Source organism: Melopsittacus undulatus, chromosome 4, assembly GCF_012275295.1.
Source record: "Melopsittacus undulatus isolate bMelUnd1 chromosome 4, bMelUnd1.mat.Z, whole genome shotgun sequence".
NCBI lineage: Eukaryota > Metazoa > Chordata > Aves > Psittaciformes > Psittaculidae > Melopsittacus > Melopsittacus undulatus.
Window position 1 is genome coordinate 52,081,051 of NC_047530.1, and position 19,347 is coordinate 52,100,397.

Below are 19,347 nucleotides of genomic sequence, written 5' to 3' on the forward strand. Positions count from 1 at the left end.
CTTGTCGTTGACTTTTTTCCCCACTCCAGTCACCAAATAAAGGAGCATGAGTTCAACGTGGAATTGAACTCATCAAGGGAGTGAGTTCAACAGCCATGAGCTGTAGAATTTTGTGTGTATAAACTCTAGGTGCCACCCAATTTGTACCTGTCTTTTACCTTTTGAGTTGCACAGCAGGGGATAGTGACAGCCGCTTGCTCTGCAGTGTCCGAGTTAATGCTTGCTGATGGGAATAGCATGTAAAAGCCAAACTTTCTCCTGCTGGTTACTCAGCCTGTCTCATGTTCAAACACCCAGCCCCACCTCAGCAAACATTTGCAATAAGTACCTCAGGGCATGTCCCAGCCCTGGGTCCTGGGGCCGAGCCCAGCTGTGCTGCTGTAAGGTGGGGTGGGCTGAGGGCTGGGGCGAGCAGCCAGCACCAGTGATGCCGTTATTCTCCTCCTGACAGTCCCTGTGCCGTTTGGCTGAACCAGGTGGTGGGAAAGGGAAATCCGAGTCATAAGAAGCTGAGGATCTGATGTTTTCCGCTCTGTTAAAGAAGCCACGGTTCAGTGGTGGGGAGAAATGGGCTTGTAGAAATCTGTGTGTTCTGTGAAGAGAGCAAAACCCCAGACTTTGGAGATGGGCATGAGCCTAGTGGCCCAGTAGCCAGTGGCCTGGTGGCCTAGGGGCAGCCAATGCTGCTGGAGGCACCGGTGACCGCAGCCTTTACGAGTGGAAAAAAAGATGAAGTGAGAAAGTTAGTGATAAAGCAGGGAGGCAGTTAAGGGGAGGAAATGAGGGCACTTGGCACATAACCTTGTCCAGGCTCAGCTCCCCAGGACGAGCCAAAAATAAACCTCCTTAGAGCCAGGGCAGCCAGAGCACAGGTTAAAGTCCTTGTGCAATGAGCAGGGAGAGGAAGCAGCCATGGGCATGCACATTGGATCAGGGAGACAGAGATGTATTGCTTGGCAGAGGCTATTCCACTGCTCTACTGGGGGCAGGTTTGTCCCCCCATTCCCAGGTGTTTCTCTGGGTACCTAGTACCCACACTTTCCCCTTCCACCAGCTCAGTGGGACTCCAGTCCAGTGCCTGGTACAGCCATGGGAGGAAAAGTTACTTTCATTGAGCTGAAAACACAGGAATGCTCCTAATGCTGTATAAGCCTCTAAGCTAATAGCTTAAAATACAGAAACCCCCTTACTGTGACATAATTGCAGAGTGCTTGTTGGGCTAAATGTCATAAAAGAGTAGCTATGAACTGGTGTCCTTTAGAAGAGGGATCCCTTCTGCAAAGACAAGTAGCACTGACTGGCATTTACCACCCTGGGATGGTGGTATCTGACCTTTTCTAGAAGTGTTGTAGCCAGAAGGGTTGGTACAGCAGGAATAAAAACTTTAAATTCCCTGCTTCCTCAATCTATATATTGACTATTGGATATTCAAAGTACTGAATCCTGCTGGACAGACAGCCTTGGGAGCCACAAAATAACCTCCAAATGGAGCAAAATGAGTTAAAGGCCTTGGCAGGCAGCCGGGATGACTATGTCATTCTTCCAGCTTTACTGGGGCAGGAGTCAAAGTCACAGAGCTGGACACACTTCCCATAACTGTAAACCCTCTGCCAGAACTCTGAGATCTGGGATTACAGCAAAGGCTGTGGTGAGCTTCAAGCGGCCAGAGATACCATGGGCAGGGCAGCTTCAGAAGGGAGATGCACATCTGCGAGTGTGTGTGCTTTGTAAAAATGAAACCAATGAACAGAAATAGCAAATCACTCACTTGACCAAAATAGTGGGAAATGAGGCTGGAGTTTCCAACACAGACACTGTCAGCCCAGTTTTTCTGCCAAGGTCTTCCTAAAGCCTCTTGGGGCTCACACAGGCACCTTTTCATCCTTGGCTTGCATTATAAGACCCTGAAGAACAAAGCTATGTGAAAGCAAGAGGAATGCTTGATCTTGGTGATTCCATCTGCTTTCTTCCTTCTCCTCTTATGGCTATGGAGGAGGGATGCTGCAGTCTCTGGTTTTGCCTGACCATTGCCAGGATCACTCATTCCTTTCCCTTCAGGACTGGACTTACCTGTAGCCACCCCAGCAATGCATGACAACTGCCAAGCACCCTGCAGGGAGCCATGCAGGTGCTTCACCACCCACCACTTATTTAACTGCTATATTGATGCCACTTGGCTCTCAGCACCACCAAAACCCATCATCATCATCATCATCATCATCATCTGCTGCTGGGAAACAGACAAGGGAAGAAGAAAACTGTGTGTTCTCCCCAGCACACCCTGGGCCAGTCCCCTGGGCAGAGGTCTCGCTGGCACTGGGATTTTGGCTCCCTCTGAGCACATTTCTTTGCCGCACTCTGAGCCTGCAGCTCAGCCTCTCCCTGTGGCTGATAAGAGGAGCTTGACCCTTATCTTTGCTGACTCATGGCTGCTCCTGCTTCACTTGTTGTCAGGGGCCAATTGCCTCCTCCATGAGAAAGCTCCTAAGTGTTGGGCTGGGGTAGAAGGAGCACAACCACACCTGCATACAGAAATCCTCTTTAGCCACAGTCATTCAAACACTTACCACCCTATGGTGCCTCACTTGCTGCCTCTGCTGCTCCTCTCACAGCATAAAGGAAAGGCTGTAGTGGTAGTGTTCTGGGACAGTTTGCTTTACCCTGCTCAGAACTGAAAGGTGATTGCATTGGCATGATTATTAATTAAAGATCCTCTATTACTTATAATAAAGGTCATTGCCAGGCGATGAAGGTGTTGGGGAGCCCAAGTCATTGCACCTTTCCCAGTCTCCAAAAGGCATCTCTGGGTGTCCACACTGCCCCCAGTTCAGGAAGGGGAACACCTGGACACACCATGCAGCTGTGTGGCTCTGGGGACTTTGGGTGTTTTCCAGCTGAGGGAAGGGAGATCCCCTGATTGGGAAGGGATGGACTGGGAGCACCCCTGGTGGGAGGATGCTCAGGAGCACTCCCAAATGTGAGGTGTGGGGTGTTGTGTTGCCATAGAGGAGAAAGACCCTCCCAGTGATTCTGTGTCCACACTGTCACCACAGTGGGTAGCAGGGTAAGATATAATATTTCACCCAAGGTTTCTCATAGCCATGTGTTCTCCCAAAAGCCATTTATTTCTGTGCACACATAGGCTGTAGATGCTCAGAGACCAGCACTGTCACATGGGGTACCAAGGCAGGAGCCCAGGACACCCTTGCTGACCCTTGGTTACACCAGCACACTGGTGGTGATGAGGATAAGGAAGGGGCTGCCCTAAGAGCAGATGCTCAGCACTGCTGACACACAGCACCCTGCTTCCCAGCCTGAAACGCAGGAGGGTGGTTTCATTTCCCTTCTCCACAAGAAGCTGCCACAAGTCATCCTGATCTGTAAATTGTTTCACATCCAACAGCAATGAAAGAAAGGGAAAAAGGTCTTATCTTGTGAGAAAGCTGGGACCCGGGATGGGGACACTTGTCCCCACAGGACTGCATTTCTCTAGGAGATCAGGTTGTGGGTCCCTGCAAAAGTTCCCTCTGCAAAGACAGGCTGTGATCAACGACTGCTTCGGGTGTCCAGGTTGATGAGCTTTTGTCGAGCATCTGGGACCCCGGCGGCAAAGGGGGCGGGAAGGCAGGGAGGAGATTTGTGTTTGCGTGGGGAGCCTGGATTGGGATCCCAGCCCCAGCTTTCAAAGGGAGGAGGCTGCTGGCTTGGCACTGACTGATGGACCCGTCCCAGCTCTTGCATGTTGCTCCCATGTGCGCATTTAAAAAAGCAGGTTTCACTTCCCTTTGGTGAAAGGCAACCTTGTTCTTCCATGTGTCAGGCAGGGTGACTCAGCCTGCCCACACAGCAGCCTGCCCTCCACATCCAGCCCCAGGTATATTTGTCAAGCAGGTGAATCAATCATTGCACAGAAAGACCTTGGACCTTGACTGCTTTCCCCTTTTTATCCCCTTCCCCCCCCCCCCCCCCCCCCCCCCCCCCCCCCCCGGAGCTGCACTGCCTCGGGTGACACCTGGCCAGGTGGCAGCCCTGGCTCCCTGCCTGCTCTGCAGGGCAGCACAGCGTTGGCCACTCAGCCTGGCAGCTCAGTGGTCCCAAGGCTGCTGACAGCCAAGGGAAGCCCAGCAGTGCTGGCCAGGGACAGAGAAAACGCCGCAGGCACAGCGCAGCCACAAAGCCACCGGGTGCTTTTCTTAATAGTTCTTTTATCTCTGTCAGGAGGAAGTCATAAAGTGATTACGTTTCATTGAAACATGAGGAGGAAGAACATCCCAGCACAGAGGACCGAGTTAGGGCCAAATCTCTGGCCTCCTGGCTGCCAGAGAGAGCAATAAAACATAGAGGCACTGTGGCACTAAGCCGGCAGTTCATCCCCTGCAATTATCACCATTTCCCAAGGGAGATCTCTACCACATGCCTCTGGTTTTCCCTCCCTGGTCACGCCTTAGGACAGACAGGCAATGTGGTGCCTACAGGAGAAGCGCACACGTGGGCTGGGTGTGTTAGTCCCACCTTGGTGCTCACCATGAGGGTGTTTCTATCAGAGGACAGCTGCCCATTGCTTGGCATTAGTTAGAATAGAACAGAACTGAATAGATTGAAATTACTTTCTGAGCTCCTGTGGTTCCACTTTAGCTTTCAAACACCTCTCCCACCCCAGCAGCTCCTCCTGCCAACAACCACCCAGTACTTTATCCAGGAGGCATTTCTGGCTGGTGCTGTGTGGGGAGGGCTTGGTTTGGCATCAGAGGTCTTTTGGGGGTTGGGTCTTTTTAAGCTGTTCTCTGCCCCTTTGATGTGCTGGCTCCAACACCAAAAAAGCTGATTGTATCTTGCCTGGGGTGCTGGGGCGGGATTCGAAAGTGCCAGCAGCATGGCCGAGAGGCAGCCGGCTTCAATCTGCTCTCACCAGTCACTGGGGAGACCCCCACAAAGCCCTGCCAGCTCGGTAGGATGATGGGGGAGCCTCCCCCCAAACCCTACTGCACACCGTGCACAAGGATCTCCTGTGGTGCCACCAACACACTCGAAGGGGGCAGGTCCCCCCCTCCCATGCATCACCACCCCCTTTAATTAAAACTTGAAATCATGTAATTGCCTCTTCATTAAAGCCAATTAAAGCTCGGCTGACAAGGGAGGAGGCGGCACATTTTGCAACTTGCCACGGAGATGAGAAAGCACACACCGCAATTACCGTGTCTATTTGCTTTGCCTTCATCCAATGTCTTCATCAGGGCTGGCTTTGAAATCGGACCCTGGTGAAACGGCGCTGGCGGGCTCCTCGCACCCAGCAAGCCCAGCGTACTGGTGGGGCTGGGTGCTGCAGAGGCTGCTGCATGCCCTGATGGGAAAGGGAGACCAGGCTGCCTCCTCTTCCTCCTGCTTCTCCTGTCCTGCACCTGACTGCAGGGCCAAGTGCAGAGGAGAGATGCTCAGGGATGGAGAACAAGACTGGGGGCAGTGCTCCCCATGCCGGCCAAAGTGGCCTCGCACAAGGTGCTCACTGGGCTGGAGCTGGGACAGCTACTGCAGCTTTGCCTCTTGGTCTCCCTCTCTCAGGGAAGCTTCAAAGCTGATGGTTGCTCTTTGCCAGGGCCAGGAGCACCCACATGTGCGGTCCCCACCCTTGCTTGGTTCTGGGAACCACACTGACCTCACTCTGCAAGGTGGGGGTGCATGTTCACAGTGCTTGTCTTTTGTTATCCCTAGCCATAACAGTAATGAGAGGTCAGGGGTTCAGTTTGAAATGAACCAGGGCATTTGCAGCCTCTTCAGCCTCACTGTGGGGAACAGACTGAAATTCCTGGTCCTAGAAGGCACAGAATGAAGCTGGGTATGGCAGAGGGAGGGCTCTATCCCTCTTCTCCTTGGCCAGGAGATCCCAACACAAACCAAACCATTTCCATGACCGCAAGTTTCCAGCCAAAGAAGCTCTACCAAGTCCTCAAGCACATGAAGTGTTCCTGCATGAGATGCTGGCTCAGTGATTTACCCTCTTGCAGCTCCGCTTTGAAACACCTGAGCAAGCAGCCCTAGCGAAGGCTTTGTTGCACACACTGCACTTGCCTATGTTTCGACCTGAGTTGTGCTTATTAACCTCTTTTTCTTTTCTTTTTTTTTCAAATAATAACAGTCCAGTGTTCTTTGTAGGTGATCTCTGCCTTCAAAGATCTCCTTTTTGATCTTTTCATAGTCTAAGCAACAATTCATCCTGTATAAATCTCAGATTGAAAGTACATAATTTGTTTTTCCCTGCTTTTTTGAAGCGGTAAGAGATGAAACAGCTTAGGGGAATGTCAGCAGCAGTTATATCTTAATTGGTTTTTCTCTGCATCAAAACGCCTTGAACTATTCACTTGTGTGCAGGAGCTCTATGTGACCTTTACGGCAAGTGCTGTAACTCCCCTAGCAAGTTATATCCCATTGCCAACTGCAGGAGCTTGCTTTGGTAGTAGCTCCAATAATAATTTTGTGCCCAACCCTCCTTCTCTTGCATTCTTTCCGTCCAGGTAAATTAAAGAGTTTGAAATGTGCCTTAAGTCAGGAGTGTGAAGAGGAAGAAGGAAGATTAGATAATTGGTTGAAATAAAAACTAATATTAGAAAAGCAAAAAAAGCCCTAAACCCTTCCTAAGTATGGCCTTACCACTGTTGGACAAGTAGGTATTAATGCTAAAACATTGGGACAAGTGCCTTCTTTACCCCTTAAAAGGTGGCTGAACGTGGACTCAACAACTGCCAAAGTGAATTTGCTTTGTGAAAAGGTCAGTTTAACAGCTCACAAGGAATATTTGCACTGTGCCAAGATTTCCATCTGTGATAACCCAGTGGCCCCTCTTTTTCAGCATCATCCCATGCTGTTTAGTTTCTGCCCCAAGCAGTAGAAAATTATTATATTCCCCCCTTAGGGTCATATTGTGTAATTAGTACATTCCTTTCCTTACTACCATTTCCCTACTCTTTGGTTCTTTTCTTAAGCTAGAATGGGTCTGGCATGGGTTACATTTACCTTACAGATATAGGGGAAAGCAGCGAGGCAGGGGCAAGGCAACAAGAGGTCACTGCATCACTGACAATGGCTCTTTGGGAAAGGGGAATTTGCTAGAAGGGGCTTTTGGCAGCACAGGACTGTTACTAGGAGGTTTGTACAGGCCAGGGAGCTGCACAGAGCTACACTGGCAATTGGAGCAGATGCTTGCTGGGTTGTATTAACCTGGTTTGGCATTCCCACAAGGTGTCCGAATTCCCACGGTAAAACCTGGAGGCAAGGCAGCTTGTGCAAGAGGAGTGCACTGATGGGTGGAGCGTGCATTTTTGCTTGTGTAATGGTGAGGTGAACAAGCAGAGAGGGAAGCCAGTCTGGAAACAAAGGCTGGCACTTGGCGAGCAGCTCAGCTTCATTCACATGATGCTTCATTAACAGCACACAGGCTTGGATTTTTATTGTTTCCATTTTTTCCCTCTTTTTTTCTTGGATGCTTGTCAAACCGGAGTGACTTACAGCGTTTATTGTTTGGGCTTCCTGGCCCGCAAGAGGCTGGAGGTATTTAGGACAGCAATATGAGCATATGGAAAAAAATAGCTCTGCCTGCTATTAGCGTGATGACTATAAGCTGTTTGGGAAAGGGAGGATGAAGGTTCTTCCATGCACAGGCTACAGCAACAGAGCTCTTTGCACAATGATTATAGTGAAAGACACGGGCGACAAAGGCAGAAAATATGAGGACTTCAGCTTCAGGGGAGGATTCCTGAGCAGATACTATATTGACACTAAATCAATGCCTCCAAGACTTTATTTGGGAAATAATACTGGTATTTACCTGTGGGAAGAGGCAGAGGATAAAGAATCATGAATGCAGCACTTTATTTTTTTAATACATTGCCATTTACAGCAATCTATTGAGAGGAGATTTGCAGGAGCCTGAAGTAAACTCCATGTTTTTTCCAAAAGTCAGACCTTGGTAGACAAAAAAAGCCATGGGACCAGGCAAAGTTTACCAATAGCAAGGCTTTGGGGCACATAATACATGCTCTATCGGGGGGGGGAAGCAAGTCCTCTACCTGGCTGCATAATCCACTACTTGTCCTTACAGGCTCAACCAGAAAGGACGTTACTTCCGTGTTCTGTCTGAACTGCAATTGTTTCCAAAAAGGATCAAGCTAAGATGCTTCAGAAGTTGCAAATTTCAAGCCAAGTTCATCAGGTTATGTGCTGCCTCAGTTTAACATCAGGCAGCTGGGGCATGTCTCACATCTTAAACTCACCTCCCGAATCACGGAGCTTGCAAGGAGTGAGCAATTTCCTCATGCCATAACTAGTCTGACCTCTTCTTAGGCGCTCCTCTCCAGCAGCGTGGGCCTCCTCCAGACTGCACTGTGCTGAGCTGGCTTCCTCCGTGAGACCTCATTTGCTTGAGGAACTGCCATCAAGGCAGCATTTAACTGAGGATGAATTTATTACAGGTCTCCTTTATTTTAAAACAGGAAAAGCCTGTTTTATATGGAGTGGAAACACGCAGAGACCACTTTTATTTTTCCAGCTACTGCAAATCCCAACTAGATAGCAAACCCCAGATAACTGAACATGCTGAAACTGGACCGAAAGCTCTGTTATCCCAAACACAAAGTTCCCAGGAAGATACCCTACTGCTGTGCAAAAGACCTCTGAGAAATCACACTGCGATTTTCAGCTGAAAGCAGAAATTTGCTGTTCATTTCTGTATCAGATAGGGCAGCAGGGCAGTACCTCCAAGGCTTTCTTCCTAGACAACCAAGGTGCTGAGAACCTATTAATCACACTGCAGTCCAAGCAGGTGACACGCCAAATTAATCTTGCTTGGAGCACCTCCAGCCGCTTCAGCTTTCAGACCCAGAAATGGAGGGTTCCCCCCCAAAAATAAGACACTACTGACACAAAGACTACATCAAAAGAGTGTGTTCCTACAAACTAAACTTCACAGGTCTTTATCAGGTTGCTGTGATGGTAATCAGGCATGTGTGCAAGCAGACTCACTTTTTCAGGATCACCTCACCATTTTCGAAACTTCCCACCTTCAGTTTGCACAGGGCCCTCAGTTTGTTGTAAGGCACAGTCTTCAGAGGGCACCCATGTTGATTTTTAATTCTCCTTTCCAACAGTTAATGACTCTCTTTTTGCACACCCACACTCCCTGTATTTACCATCCAGCCTTGGTTTGTCCAGCTGTGATATCCCGACAACCAACCCATCAGTTCTTCATACTCTTTTCTGCTAAAGGAACCAAGCTGAGCTGTTCAAATACCTGTTAGTTACTTTTCTTGTAGACAAAGTCTATAAATAACTACCTGAAAGCAGAGAATTCTATGAAAGGCTCATCTTTACCATTATCAGCTAGATCTGCAATGGCAACAGCACAGCTGGGTTTTGACAAGATCTGTTTCCCATTAGGTGGTGTCAACTGGTATTAACTCTGCCCTAATGAATCCCAGCTCAGAGCTCCCATTGCTTCCAAAGACTAACATCTATGCAGCTTCATTACCCACCCATCTCATTTGTGCTCACTGAATGCTGGCACATTTACTCTCTGTGTTCTGGAATTTCCCGTTTTCTCAAAATTAAAGTTAAGCCTTTTGGGATTCATGCACATAAATTACTTCAGTGTGCTAGTTTGCAGATGTTTATCTCCAGGTAGCAGCGCGCTCCTCTTTAACCATGTAGTGGAAAGTATTCTTTAGGATGGAGGAACTATACTTCAGTTTCTTTTGATCTAAAAAGAAAAAAGGCTGGTCAGGTATCTCTATTTGATGTGTCTGGCATCACTGGCATTGTTATTAACCAGATTGCATGTGAACAAACTCCACTAATTATCCCTCCCTTTGTCAGACATGCCTTTATGCTGTTCTCTGTGCCTGCCATAATACAGTACAGTCTAGTGACTGGTTATGGAACCTAATTTTTTAAGCTTACAAGTCCAGAACCATTCCCACTCTTTTCCTTTCCCTCATTCCTGTCTTAACACTATGTCATCTGACCAGTAGCACTATGCATTTTGTGACTGCAAGATACTGATACAAAGATATCTTAACACGTCATAAACCAGTTTACACCACCCAGCACCACCTTTAAGCCATGATCAAACTAGAGCGCACTTGGAATCTTTAATAATGACATAACCTTCAAAAAAAACCCAAATCCTATAAAACATTCCAGTCCATTTACTTACAAATGGAGAAAGTTAGTCTGATTTACAAAGAACTCCGCAATGCACTATTTACAAGGACTCTTTTTCTTAGGCATTTGACAACCAATGGATGTAGCAGGATGTTCAGACAAAAGCTGTAAGAGGCCAAACAGCTGGCACAGCCCTTTGTCAAACACTGAAGTGTTCACTACCAAAGTCAAAGGGATGTTCATTTAACCTAGGAAGTATTATGGACCAGACAGGCACCAATAATCATATTTCACAACTTTAATAGAATATTCTATCTATTCTGTACAAATTGAAAACACTGTATTAAGTTACAAATGTGTAAAGTAAGGCTGGAGCACTCTACATGCCTGGTCACAGTGTTGATACAGCTGCTATTCAACTGCTGCCAGAGGTTGGCAATGGATGCTGAAACTAGAAACGTGTACCTGAAGTGCCACACAAACAACAAAAGGTAGTTCTGAAGACTTCAGAGCTTTAAAGAAAAACTGTGGAATGGAATAATTTCAGTGTTGCAAGTAAGACACCAAGACTTCAGATTTATTGAACTGAAATTTGATAAATTTCTGTGTTCATAGTGAAAGGTCCTTCCATGCTGGACACTAAGCAATAAGAATATTGGAAATTTTCTTTGGCTGCAACCCACTTCCATCAACAGCAACAGTTTGGCCTTTACATTCTGATCTTCATCCAGAAGAGTTGTCATTTTGATGCAAGTTCATTTCTTCTGTCTAGACTACTACAATGAGACCAATTAAAATTATTTGTTTTACAAGTACCCATATTGTATGCAAAAGATGAAGATTTCAAGTATATTAAAAACTATTAAAAAGCACTAACTCTGTCAAAGTACTTACAAACATGAATAAATAAATAGTAAGATGAACAACTAAGTCTCAAGTATGACACGCCCTTCAATGAAGTAAAGTTACTTCAATTCAATTGGTTTTACTGAGATAATAAATATGACATTTAAAGCTGCTCAAGCACTAGTTCAACTTGTAGGTTGCAAGTAACATTAAAAAAGTGGAGAGAAAACTAGCAAAAAAAAAGTCATATTGCTCTATCTGTTTCATCTACCAGACATGTAATCCATTTACTTTAGCTTCTCAGTATGTTGCTATTCTGCATTTTTCAATGTTTGACAAGAAAATGGATAATCCGCACTTGGTAGTCTGGACTATTCCCCTATGCATAGGGCAAAAGGCTCTAACGGCCTATTGACATACGTAGCTACAGTGTACCAACGGCTGTAGAGTGTGCTTTATTTAAACCTCTTATTTCCCGAATGCATTGAAGTTGCCACTGTACATGTTAAGCAATAAAGAAAAGTTAGTGAAAATCATGCATTTTAAAACAAATTAATTTTAAGCATTGTTAATAAGATTGTGCTGCAGCGATGGACTATCCTGAACTGCAGGCCAGGTATCCAAGTATTTGTTACGAGTTGTTCAAATATCACTTCCAAGTGGTATTTCCTTATTACTGTTGTTTGCATTCAGCAGGTTGGCTGGAATCTTTCTGTGTAAAGGGAAAAAGACAACAAGACAGTTAAAAATCAAGATGGCATACAAGAAAACACTTCAACAAATAAAAGAAATTGTCTACACAGTTTTGAATTAGCTAGAGCTTTCATTAGCATGTATAAAAGAAGTTATATGTAAACTTGAGCTACACCATAGAGGTCTGAAGCGCAGTCACCATGTATACTGGACTTCCCCTTGCCCCCAACTGCTTGGTACCCCATAATACTTTTAATCTACATTTGCATTCTTTATGCTCCACCCAGCAGGCCAAGGTTCAGACAAACAAGAAAGTAAACCACCTTCTACTCCCCCCAGCCAGAGGCTCAGTTTGACTTTCAGTTCCTATTGAACAGTTTAACAATAAAATGCCATCTCCTCACCAACTCCAAGGAGGGAGTAAGGCAGGGAGGGTGACTGGTTATTCCTGCAGCACATTTGATTTTTTTTCCAGTAGAAGCCTTGCCCTTTAAGCTAAGGTGATAAAATTTTAATGAATGGGTTGATTTCTTCACGGTTCTGCATCACCAGCAGGTAGCTATTCAACAATGTAACACTAGGCAAGAAATCCACATGTTAATCTGAATATGTAGAAGTAGAAACCCCTTCATTAGGTAGTAAAACAACTTCCCCTTTGGCAAAAGGAAGTGTATTTGGGAAAGAGAACAAGCACTCCACCCGTTAAGAACTTAAGGTTTTATATTGCACTTCTTGCTTTTTTGGTTGTAAAATAGGATTCTTAGAAAGCAAGATAATTTATTCAGTGTATTTCTGGTTTGCTTCTCTTACCATTCGTAATATAGTTTATTATGAACAAACAGCAGTCACAGAAACCTGCTGAGTTCTAGTACAGAAAAATACACATATAAAACATAACACTTTGAATGTCACTCATCACAAAATAAAGTGCTTCTTAGTAACTATCCTAAAAAGCTTCATGTGTTGTAAAAGAAGTAAACATGCAAGAGTTCATTATGTGTAAAGTAGCCAAGAGCTAGGACAACTTAAGCTTTTTGCCTGCAGCAAGGAAGAACAGGTGCAACTGCAATTCCTTATCGTAAGTTCTGCTGTTGATACTCTGCACTAAACCCAGACTATTTTTCTTTTCTTCACCTTAAATGCTTTAAGCTTACAGTGGTCACTATTATCCCCATTGGAAGCCTGGATTAAAGCTGAACACTCTGTTTCTTCTGCACAGATATGCCAAAGGCCTTTCAGACTTTTCTTACTTGTGGTTCTCCTCCCCTAGCACATCTGGCTAACTTCACCTTCATACCATCTCATCTGCCTGGGGTTCCAAATACCACTGATGCGAATTTATTTTCTCTGTGACTAAATACAGTGCAAATTCCCTCTTAATAAGAAGGATATGTTTACATAGAACACAATTACCATTCTCCCTCAAAAAAAATGAGTGACTGCCATTGCTAATATGTTGCATGCTATTCCTTTTCATTTAGAGGCAGACATAGAACAACATTTTTATCAAAAAGCTTTCCAAAAGTACCTGTTTTTCTTGTAACTGCTGTATCTGAACATGGCTGCAGAGTAGTGCACAGCATCACTTCCTCTCCCCCATGTTTTCTGGGTAAGAGCCATAATGAAGTAACAAACCCATTATTTAGAAAGTACTTAAAAATCTTTCCATCTCCTTTCTTCCTTCCTATTCACCTGCTATGTTTATATCACACACTCAGGTTGACCACTTCAACCATTCCAGACAAATTTTAACAATCAACTAAAACCATTGCTGTATTTCCTGATAAACTTCATTATCTTTTCTTTATACTTGCCTTTGTTTCTATAAACATTTACATCACATTACTGCATATAAATCTTTGTCCTGTAAAAACGGAGTCACTGAGATTACAAAGTTCCTTTGTAAGGATCTTTTAGTTTTTGCTCTCAGACCAAAAATTAGACTGTTTAAGGGTTTCTTACATATGAGTAAGCTCTTGGAGAACTCAGAGAAATACTGCTAGTTTATTTTTAGCTTAGAGTTGCAGGCATATCTATCTGGAGCACACGCATAACAGGCCATAAAATAACAAGGAAGTATCTCAGATCCAGATTCCAACATAATCAAATTTCTTCAAATTAGCACAGCATGGCTCCTCTTGCTGACAAGCCAGCACATGAACTTCATATTGCCTTCAGCTACCCACCAGCCTCACATAAGCACAGACAGACAAGTACAATTTTTCCAGTTACTACTGCCCATCAAGTACATGTATGCTGAAACTTATTTTTGGTCTCTACTGGCTCCTCTAAGATCAGGGACCAGACCAAAAGGTGTAAGTGTGATTAAGATACTACAACCATACTCCCTTTTGGTGACGTTTGGTCAGCCATTCACTACCAGTCCATACAATGACCTTAGATACACCCTGCACTATTCATCTTTCCTTTCTAGGAAGACTTCCATTTACACTGTATTTCCCTTATTAACTTCCCAAGATATCTTGGAAAGGTGGTAAAGTGCATTAGCTAGGCCATAGAGACCAAACAGAAAGACTTTAACTGGTAAACAAAAGGAAGAATTGTATCTTATTTTAAAGTAAATTTAGACATAAACACACGCACGCACTGAAGCTCATTATGACCAACACAGACGAGTTCTTGTTGTAAAAGGGATTCTCTGTAGTATTCATGACCAATAACTTAAGTTAATAGGAAAAGAGGTAGGATTTATTTGTTTATTACATCTTTAAAGTTATTTCATAATATTTACTTATTCTATGCAAGGAGCTTAAACACTCTTAAGCCTTTGATTCCACTGTCCCAGCGGAGATATACAAGCTAAATAAGTAAGACTCCCACCTACTTTTCCTCTTTTGCTAACAGGCATCAATATACAGCTTTTTTTTGCCACCTCCTGCATTACTTGCTCAGGATTAAAACAAACCCAACCCACTCTTCCTACAACAAACATGAACATTTTTCTTCTGGCATTTGATTACCCAGGAGAACAACACAAGAAGATAAGCTAATTAGCTTACATACAGACCACTTACTCAGACATCAGCTACACTGTTATCTGCTCATGGACAGAGGACATGCATGCAATTTAAAAAGGGAGGTTCACTACTTAAAATTTCTGAGGATCATATAGGGCTAGAACAGAGAATTACAGCAAGTCTGTGGTAATACTGCTTTCATGACTTTCATGCACACTGCCCACGCTGTCTACTCATTCAACTGATCTGGTATCCTAGAGGATGGGGGCATAAGACCAAAGTATCCATGCCATTCACCTTAGCAATTTAATCCTTTCAAACCAGATTTATTTTCACATAAAGTTACTGCTGAAAGAGACACTGAACTTCTATTAATCTCCATGCTTTAAACAGATGAGGCAGAATACATTCCTAGGTGATTCAAAGAACAATTGAGCCTTTACCTCCTTATCTGGGAAGCTTCCTGTCTGCCAAAGTAGCCGCGCAGGCACAGGCAGCCCAAGATCTCGCCTAATTCCCATACAGAGTTGACTGCCAACAGCAGGATCAATGCAGGCAGGAAGCACTAAAGCTGACATCCTTTTCAGCAAATACAGAAAGCCCTTCCATAATTCAAATGTCCTGCCATGAGCTGGTCAAATTAGGGGTCCTAAGGCTAAACCTTACTTTTGTTCATTTTCTAATCCATGTTACTGAATGAGAAAAAGGATGGATATCAAATATATACTCAGGCAGTAAACTCAGTCTGAACTACCTCCTCCACAACCGGAAAGAATGTTTCAAAGGTTCTGACAAGGAATTTGCTGACAAGGACAGGCCCTTCTACCACTGTTACTTAGAAGACAGGCCAAGCATCTCAAAGCACACCCAGTCTCTCCCTACAGCAGCTTTTTAGTTCATAATTCTAAACAGCATTCTATATTATGTCTGCTGCTTCTCAATTCAAGCAGAGCATCAGCAATGTGAAATAGAATCAACTAAAGGAACAGGGTATGCAAACACAGAAAAATATACTAAATGAAGTACATTTATCTAGTTTTGTAGCATCTTCTGAAGCTACTTAATCTTACTGCTTAATCTTCCAAAGCCACAACTTATATAAAGTGTAATATCTGGGACTAACTGAAATAAGTCAAATGTATTGAAAACTGACAGGAGTGAAAAGAAGGAAGGAAGAAAAGTTAAAGCAAACAGTGTTGACATGTATGCAGGAAACGTAGTGCAACAATAATACGGAAATGACCAAAGAGGAGAAACTGGGTTTGAAAGGAGAACAGACCAAATAACAATTACTTTTTGTGTACGTGAAATCTATTCTAGATATAAAAAGGATGGGGGAGGGAGAGGGAAGAGAGAGGGGAAATAGTGAAAGGCAAAGATGGGCAAGGGACAGGGAGAAACAGGACCAGAAAATGGGATGAACAGAAGAAATGGAAAACAGGATTAGTGGTAGGAGCCTTAGAAGACAAAAAACAGAATTCCAAGTTGACTTAAAAAAAAAACAACAACCCACCCCCCCCCAAAAAAAAAACCCCCAAAACCCAAAAAACACCCCCAACTGTCAGCCACTGGCTTCAGTTTAATTGTAAGAAGGGAAGACAGCTGTGTAACAGTTTGGAGCTGGATGACATCTAAGCTGTTGCGACAAACAGATGTTCTGCTACTGTGGTGAATAAAGAGTACAAGTACGTTGAGGCAGGGTGTCTGGCTTCTCAAAGCGTATCAGATCAGAAATAAAACAACAAAAAATCCCCACTACAAAACACAAAACCACCGCTCAAGTTTAACAAAGCCAGAAAGGACACTATGCATAAAGGGAATGAGCTGGAAAGATTACAGCTTCTCCTAAGTAACCAAAGTGAGGAAAAAAAAAAAAAGAAAGATAGAAATAAGCATAAAATATGGGGGGGGGGGGGGGGGAACGACGCAGAATATGGAGCCTACTGCAGGCATTGTTTTCTATGAGACATGGAAGTAAAGGTGAAAGATGACACTATACAATAGAAAGAACTTTCATTTTCTTCTTTTAAATAAAAAGACAGATGAGCAATAAGAAGAGCAATACCTGTTCAGAATAATCAGTGTTCAGGAAAAGGCCTGTAGGAGTGACTGACCAGCTTTGTCAGGCCACATATATAAGAATTATGTTAGAAAAGACACACTGAGCAAACTGATGACTTACAAGAATTCAAGAATAGCAAAGGACACGTTTAAAAAAGAACCTGCAACTATATCAGAAACAATAAAAAGATGCAACATCAAATCAGAAACAAGGAAAAAATAAAGTCTGACAAGTTCCAGTATCTTTTATTGTGTATATAAAACACAGTTTGACTCCTACAAAGGCAAAGCAGAAGTTGTGCCAGGAAGGCAGAGAGGTCATTCTGAAAAATGTAATTTAATTATGACTTATAGGCATTCATGTCTATACACATTTATTTGTAGTTTTTACCAATAAAACCTAAAGTCTGAAGTCACCATACCCCCATTTCTTTTTCCCCATACAAGGAAAAAACAAACAAAACCAAACCCAAACCAGAAGACCCTAGAAAATAAACCACATTGCATGGCTAAAAATGGGACTCTTGGAAGTTAGGTATGAATGGAATTCCACCTTACCTATAAATGTATGAATGATAAACAGACTTAAATTACACCTAAATGGGAAAAAATTGAAAGGAACTGTCAGCATAAATGAAAAGTGAAATGTACAAAATAATACAGGAGGCAACAACCATAACCTTCCACGATACCTTAAGCCTTTTTTCTACAGAAAACCAAATCCCTTAAAAGGATATTTGATACTTCGCACAAACATACTCTAACTTAGAACTAATACTCTGTTTCTCAGCTGTCCCAACACTGCATTTTGATCCTGAAGAGCAGAGTGAGAATACTCATTTCTGCTACTCTAATCCTATTTCGCCAATCTTTCCACAAGAAAGGCTTTCCTTAGTATACAGAAAACCAAGCTCAAGTCTTGAGATGGTGACAAAAGCACTGACTAGTGACATGATGAGGTATATAAAACTATGTCAGAAGAGTGACATGGTAAGCTGCTGTTAAGACTTTCATTCAAAGATCAAGCAGTTTTGCATGCCTTTCACTTCTTCATCTGTGCCTTCTATAAAAAAATTGAAAGCAGCTGTTTTAAGAACTAAATGAAGGCAAGTGTGTCATCACTATCCCAGCTTACTGAATGTAGAGCATTAGCTTTACCATGACTGAAGGATTGAAAAACATGTAATCAGAAGGAACAGTAACCCTTAAGTCTGAATTCTAAACCAGGTCTCAAAAATTAAAATTCAAAGTTGGGGACTAACTTTTTTTTGTTTCTAGTGATTACAGGCATGTGGAGTCTAAATTGCAGCTATCATGACAACCAAAAAGAACAATTTAAGAAAAATAAACAAGCTAGTTGAGATTTATCAGGTATAATTCTAAGTTGAAGTCCAGCTACAAAATACTTGAATATGACCTTTCTAAATAAAAAATATGTACTATACAGAGATACCATTAGGAGGTAAAGGCACATAGTTTGGAAATTATCTTTTTCTTGGTGCATGTTGGAAGATGAAACCCTCACTTTCTCAGTTCAGGGAAACAACTTTTCATTTAAGAGCAATTCTGAGTGCTGAAGAAGATTAAAACATTGCAGACAGAAGATAGGGTGGTTTTTGGTTTAATTTATTAATCTTTTCACAAACTATTATAATCTTAGTTACATTGCTTACAATTAAGTCTGCATTATGACTTAAGCATGCAGAAAAATTTTACCTTAGGATCACTCTCTGCATCTTCCTCCTCTTCTCCCTCCTCTTCCCCCTCCAACTCCTATGACAAAATAGAGATAAACTAACAGAAATTAAAACAGGTTAAAAGTGCAACTTTTTGTAATGGAGAAAAAAAAAGTAAATTATATTACCACTATATTCTAGAGTGTTTTGGATGTCAACATTAAAACTACTTGGGTTGACTTAAAAGAATTTTGCATCTTTAAAATCTTAAAGCAAAAAATTTTAAAAAAGTTTTAAAACACAGATTTAAAAGATTCAGCATGGCTTAAGGCAACCTTCCTACATAAGCTGCTGCAGTTTCCAAGCAATATTTTAAATTTTACCTGACATTATTTGGAATTTTACAGTTTTGGCAGTAAGTATGTATGTCTAATTTTGTTCTTTGTTTTTTTACCTCCTTCTAAAGAGCCTGTTTATTTGGAGCTACTACAGCCAAGCTACGTACTCCTGCACAGGATTTTTGCACACTGTTGTACACACACCTAAATACAGGAGACAGATTAAGTATACACTTCTATCAAGGCCCAGTAAGAAAGTGTTTGGTCACTCAAGAGCCCAAGCCCAGCAGCTTGTATCACAACTTGCAAAGAGATAAAAGAGACTGCATGCTGAAGGCTGCCAGCTTACATTAGACCCCCAGCTTGATAACTTCTGATGTACTCTACTATGGCGAGCTTCCCAGTCAGTTGTGTCTTTAACCAATGAGCAAGACCACTACAGTAGAAGCAATAAAACAAAAACATAATTACCTGCAAAAGGTATTAGTTCATTTAAGCATGGTATCATTTAGTGGCTTTGTGCAAAGCCTTTTAACAGTATAGTGTTTGTATTCAGACAACACTACCGTAAAGAGACCAAAGCTTCAGGTATATGAGAAACTGCAG

The 19,347-nt window shown here is 43.2% G+C and overlaps 1 protein-coding gene across 5 annotated transcripts in view; it reads right to left on the reverse strand.

The window, feature by feature from the left end:
- Positions 1-10,432: 10,432 nt before the first annotated feature.
- Positions 10,433-19,347, reverse strand: part of NAP1L4 (nucleosome assembly protein 1 like 4) — a 28,758-nt gene continuing 19,843 nt past the window's right edge. The window contains exons 15-18 of one of the 5 annotated variants that reach the window (XM_031049027.2): positions 19,091-19,177; positions 18,444-18,500; positions 17,286-17,323; positions 10,433-11,707 (exon numbers count right to left, since the gene is read on the reverse strand). In XM_031049027.2, the coding sequence (XP_030904887.1) occupies positions 17,318-17,323; positions 18,444-18,500; positions 19,091-19,177 (150 nt within the window). In that variant the 3' untranslated portion in view covers positions 10,433-11,707; positions 17,286-17,317. Of the gene's footprint in view, positions 11,708-17,285; positions 17,324-18,443; positions 18,522-19,090; positions 19,178-19,347 lie in introns of all 5 variants that reach the window. The other 4 variants (XR_004080582.2, XM_031049029.2, XM_031049028.2 and 1 more) reach the window with 4 other exon arrangements.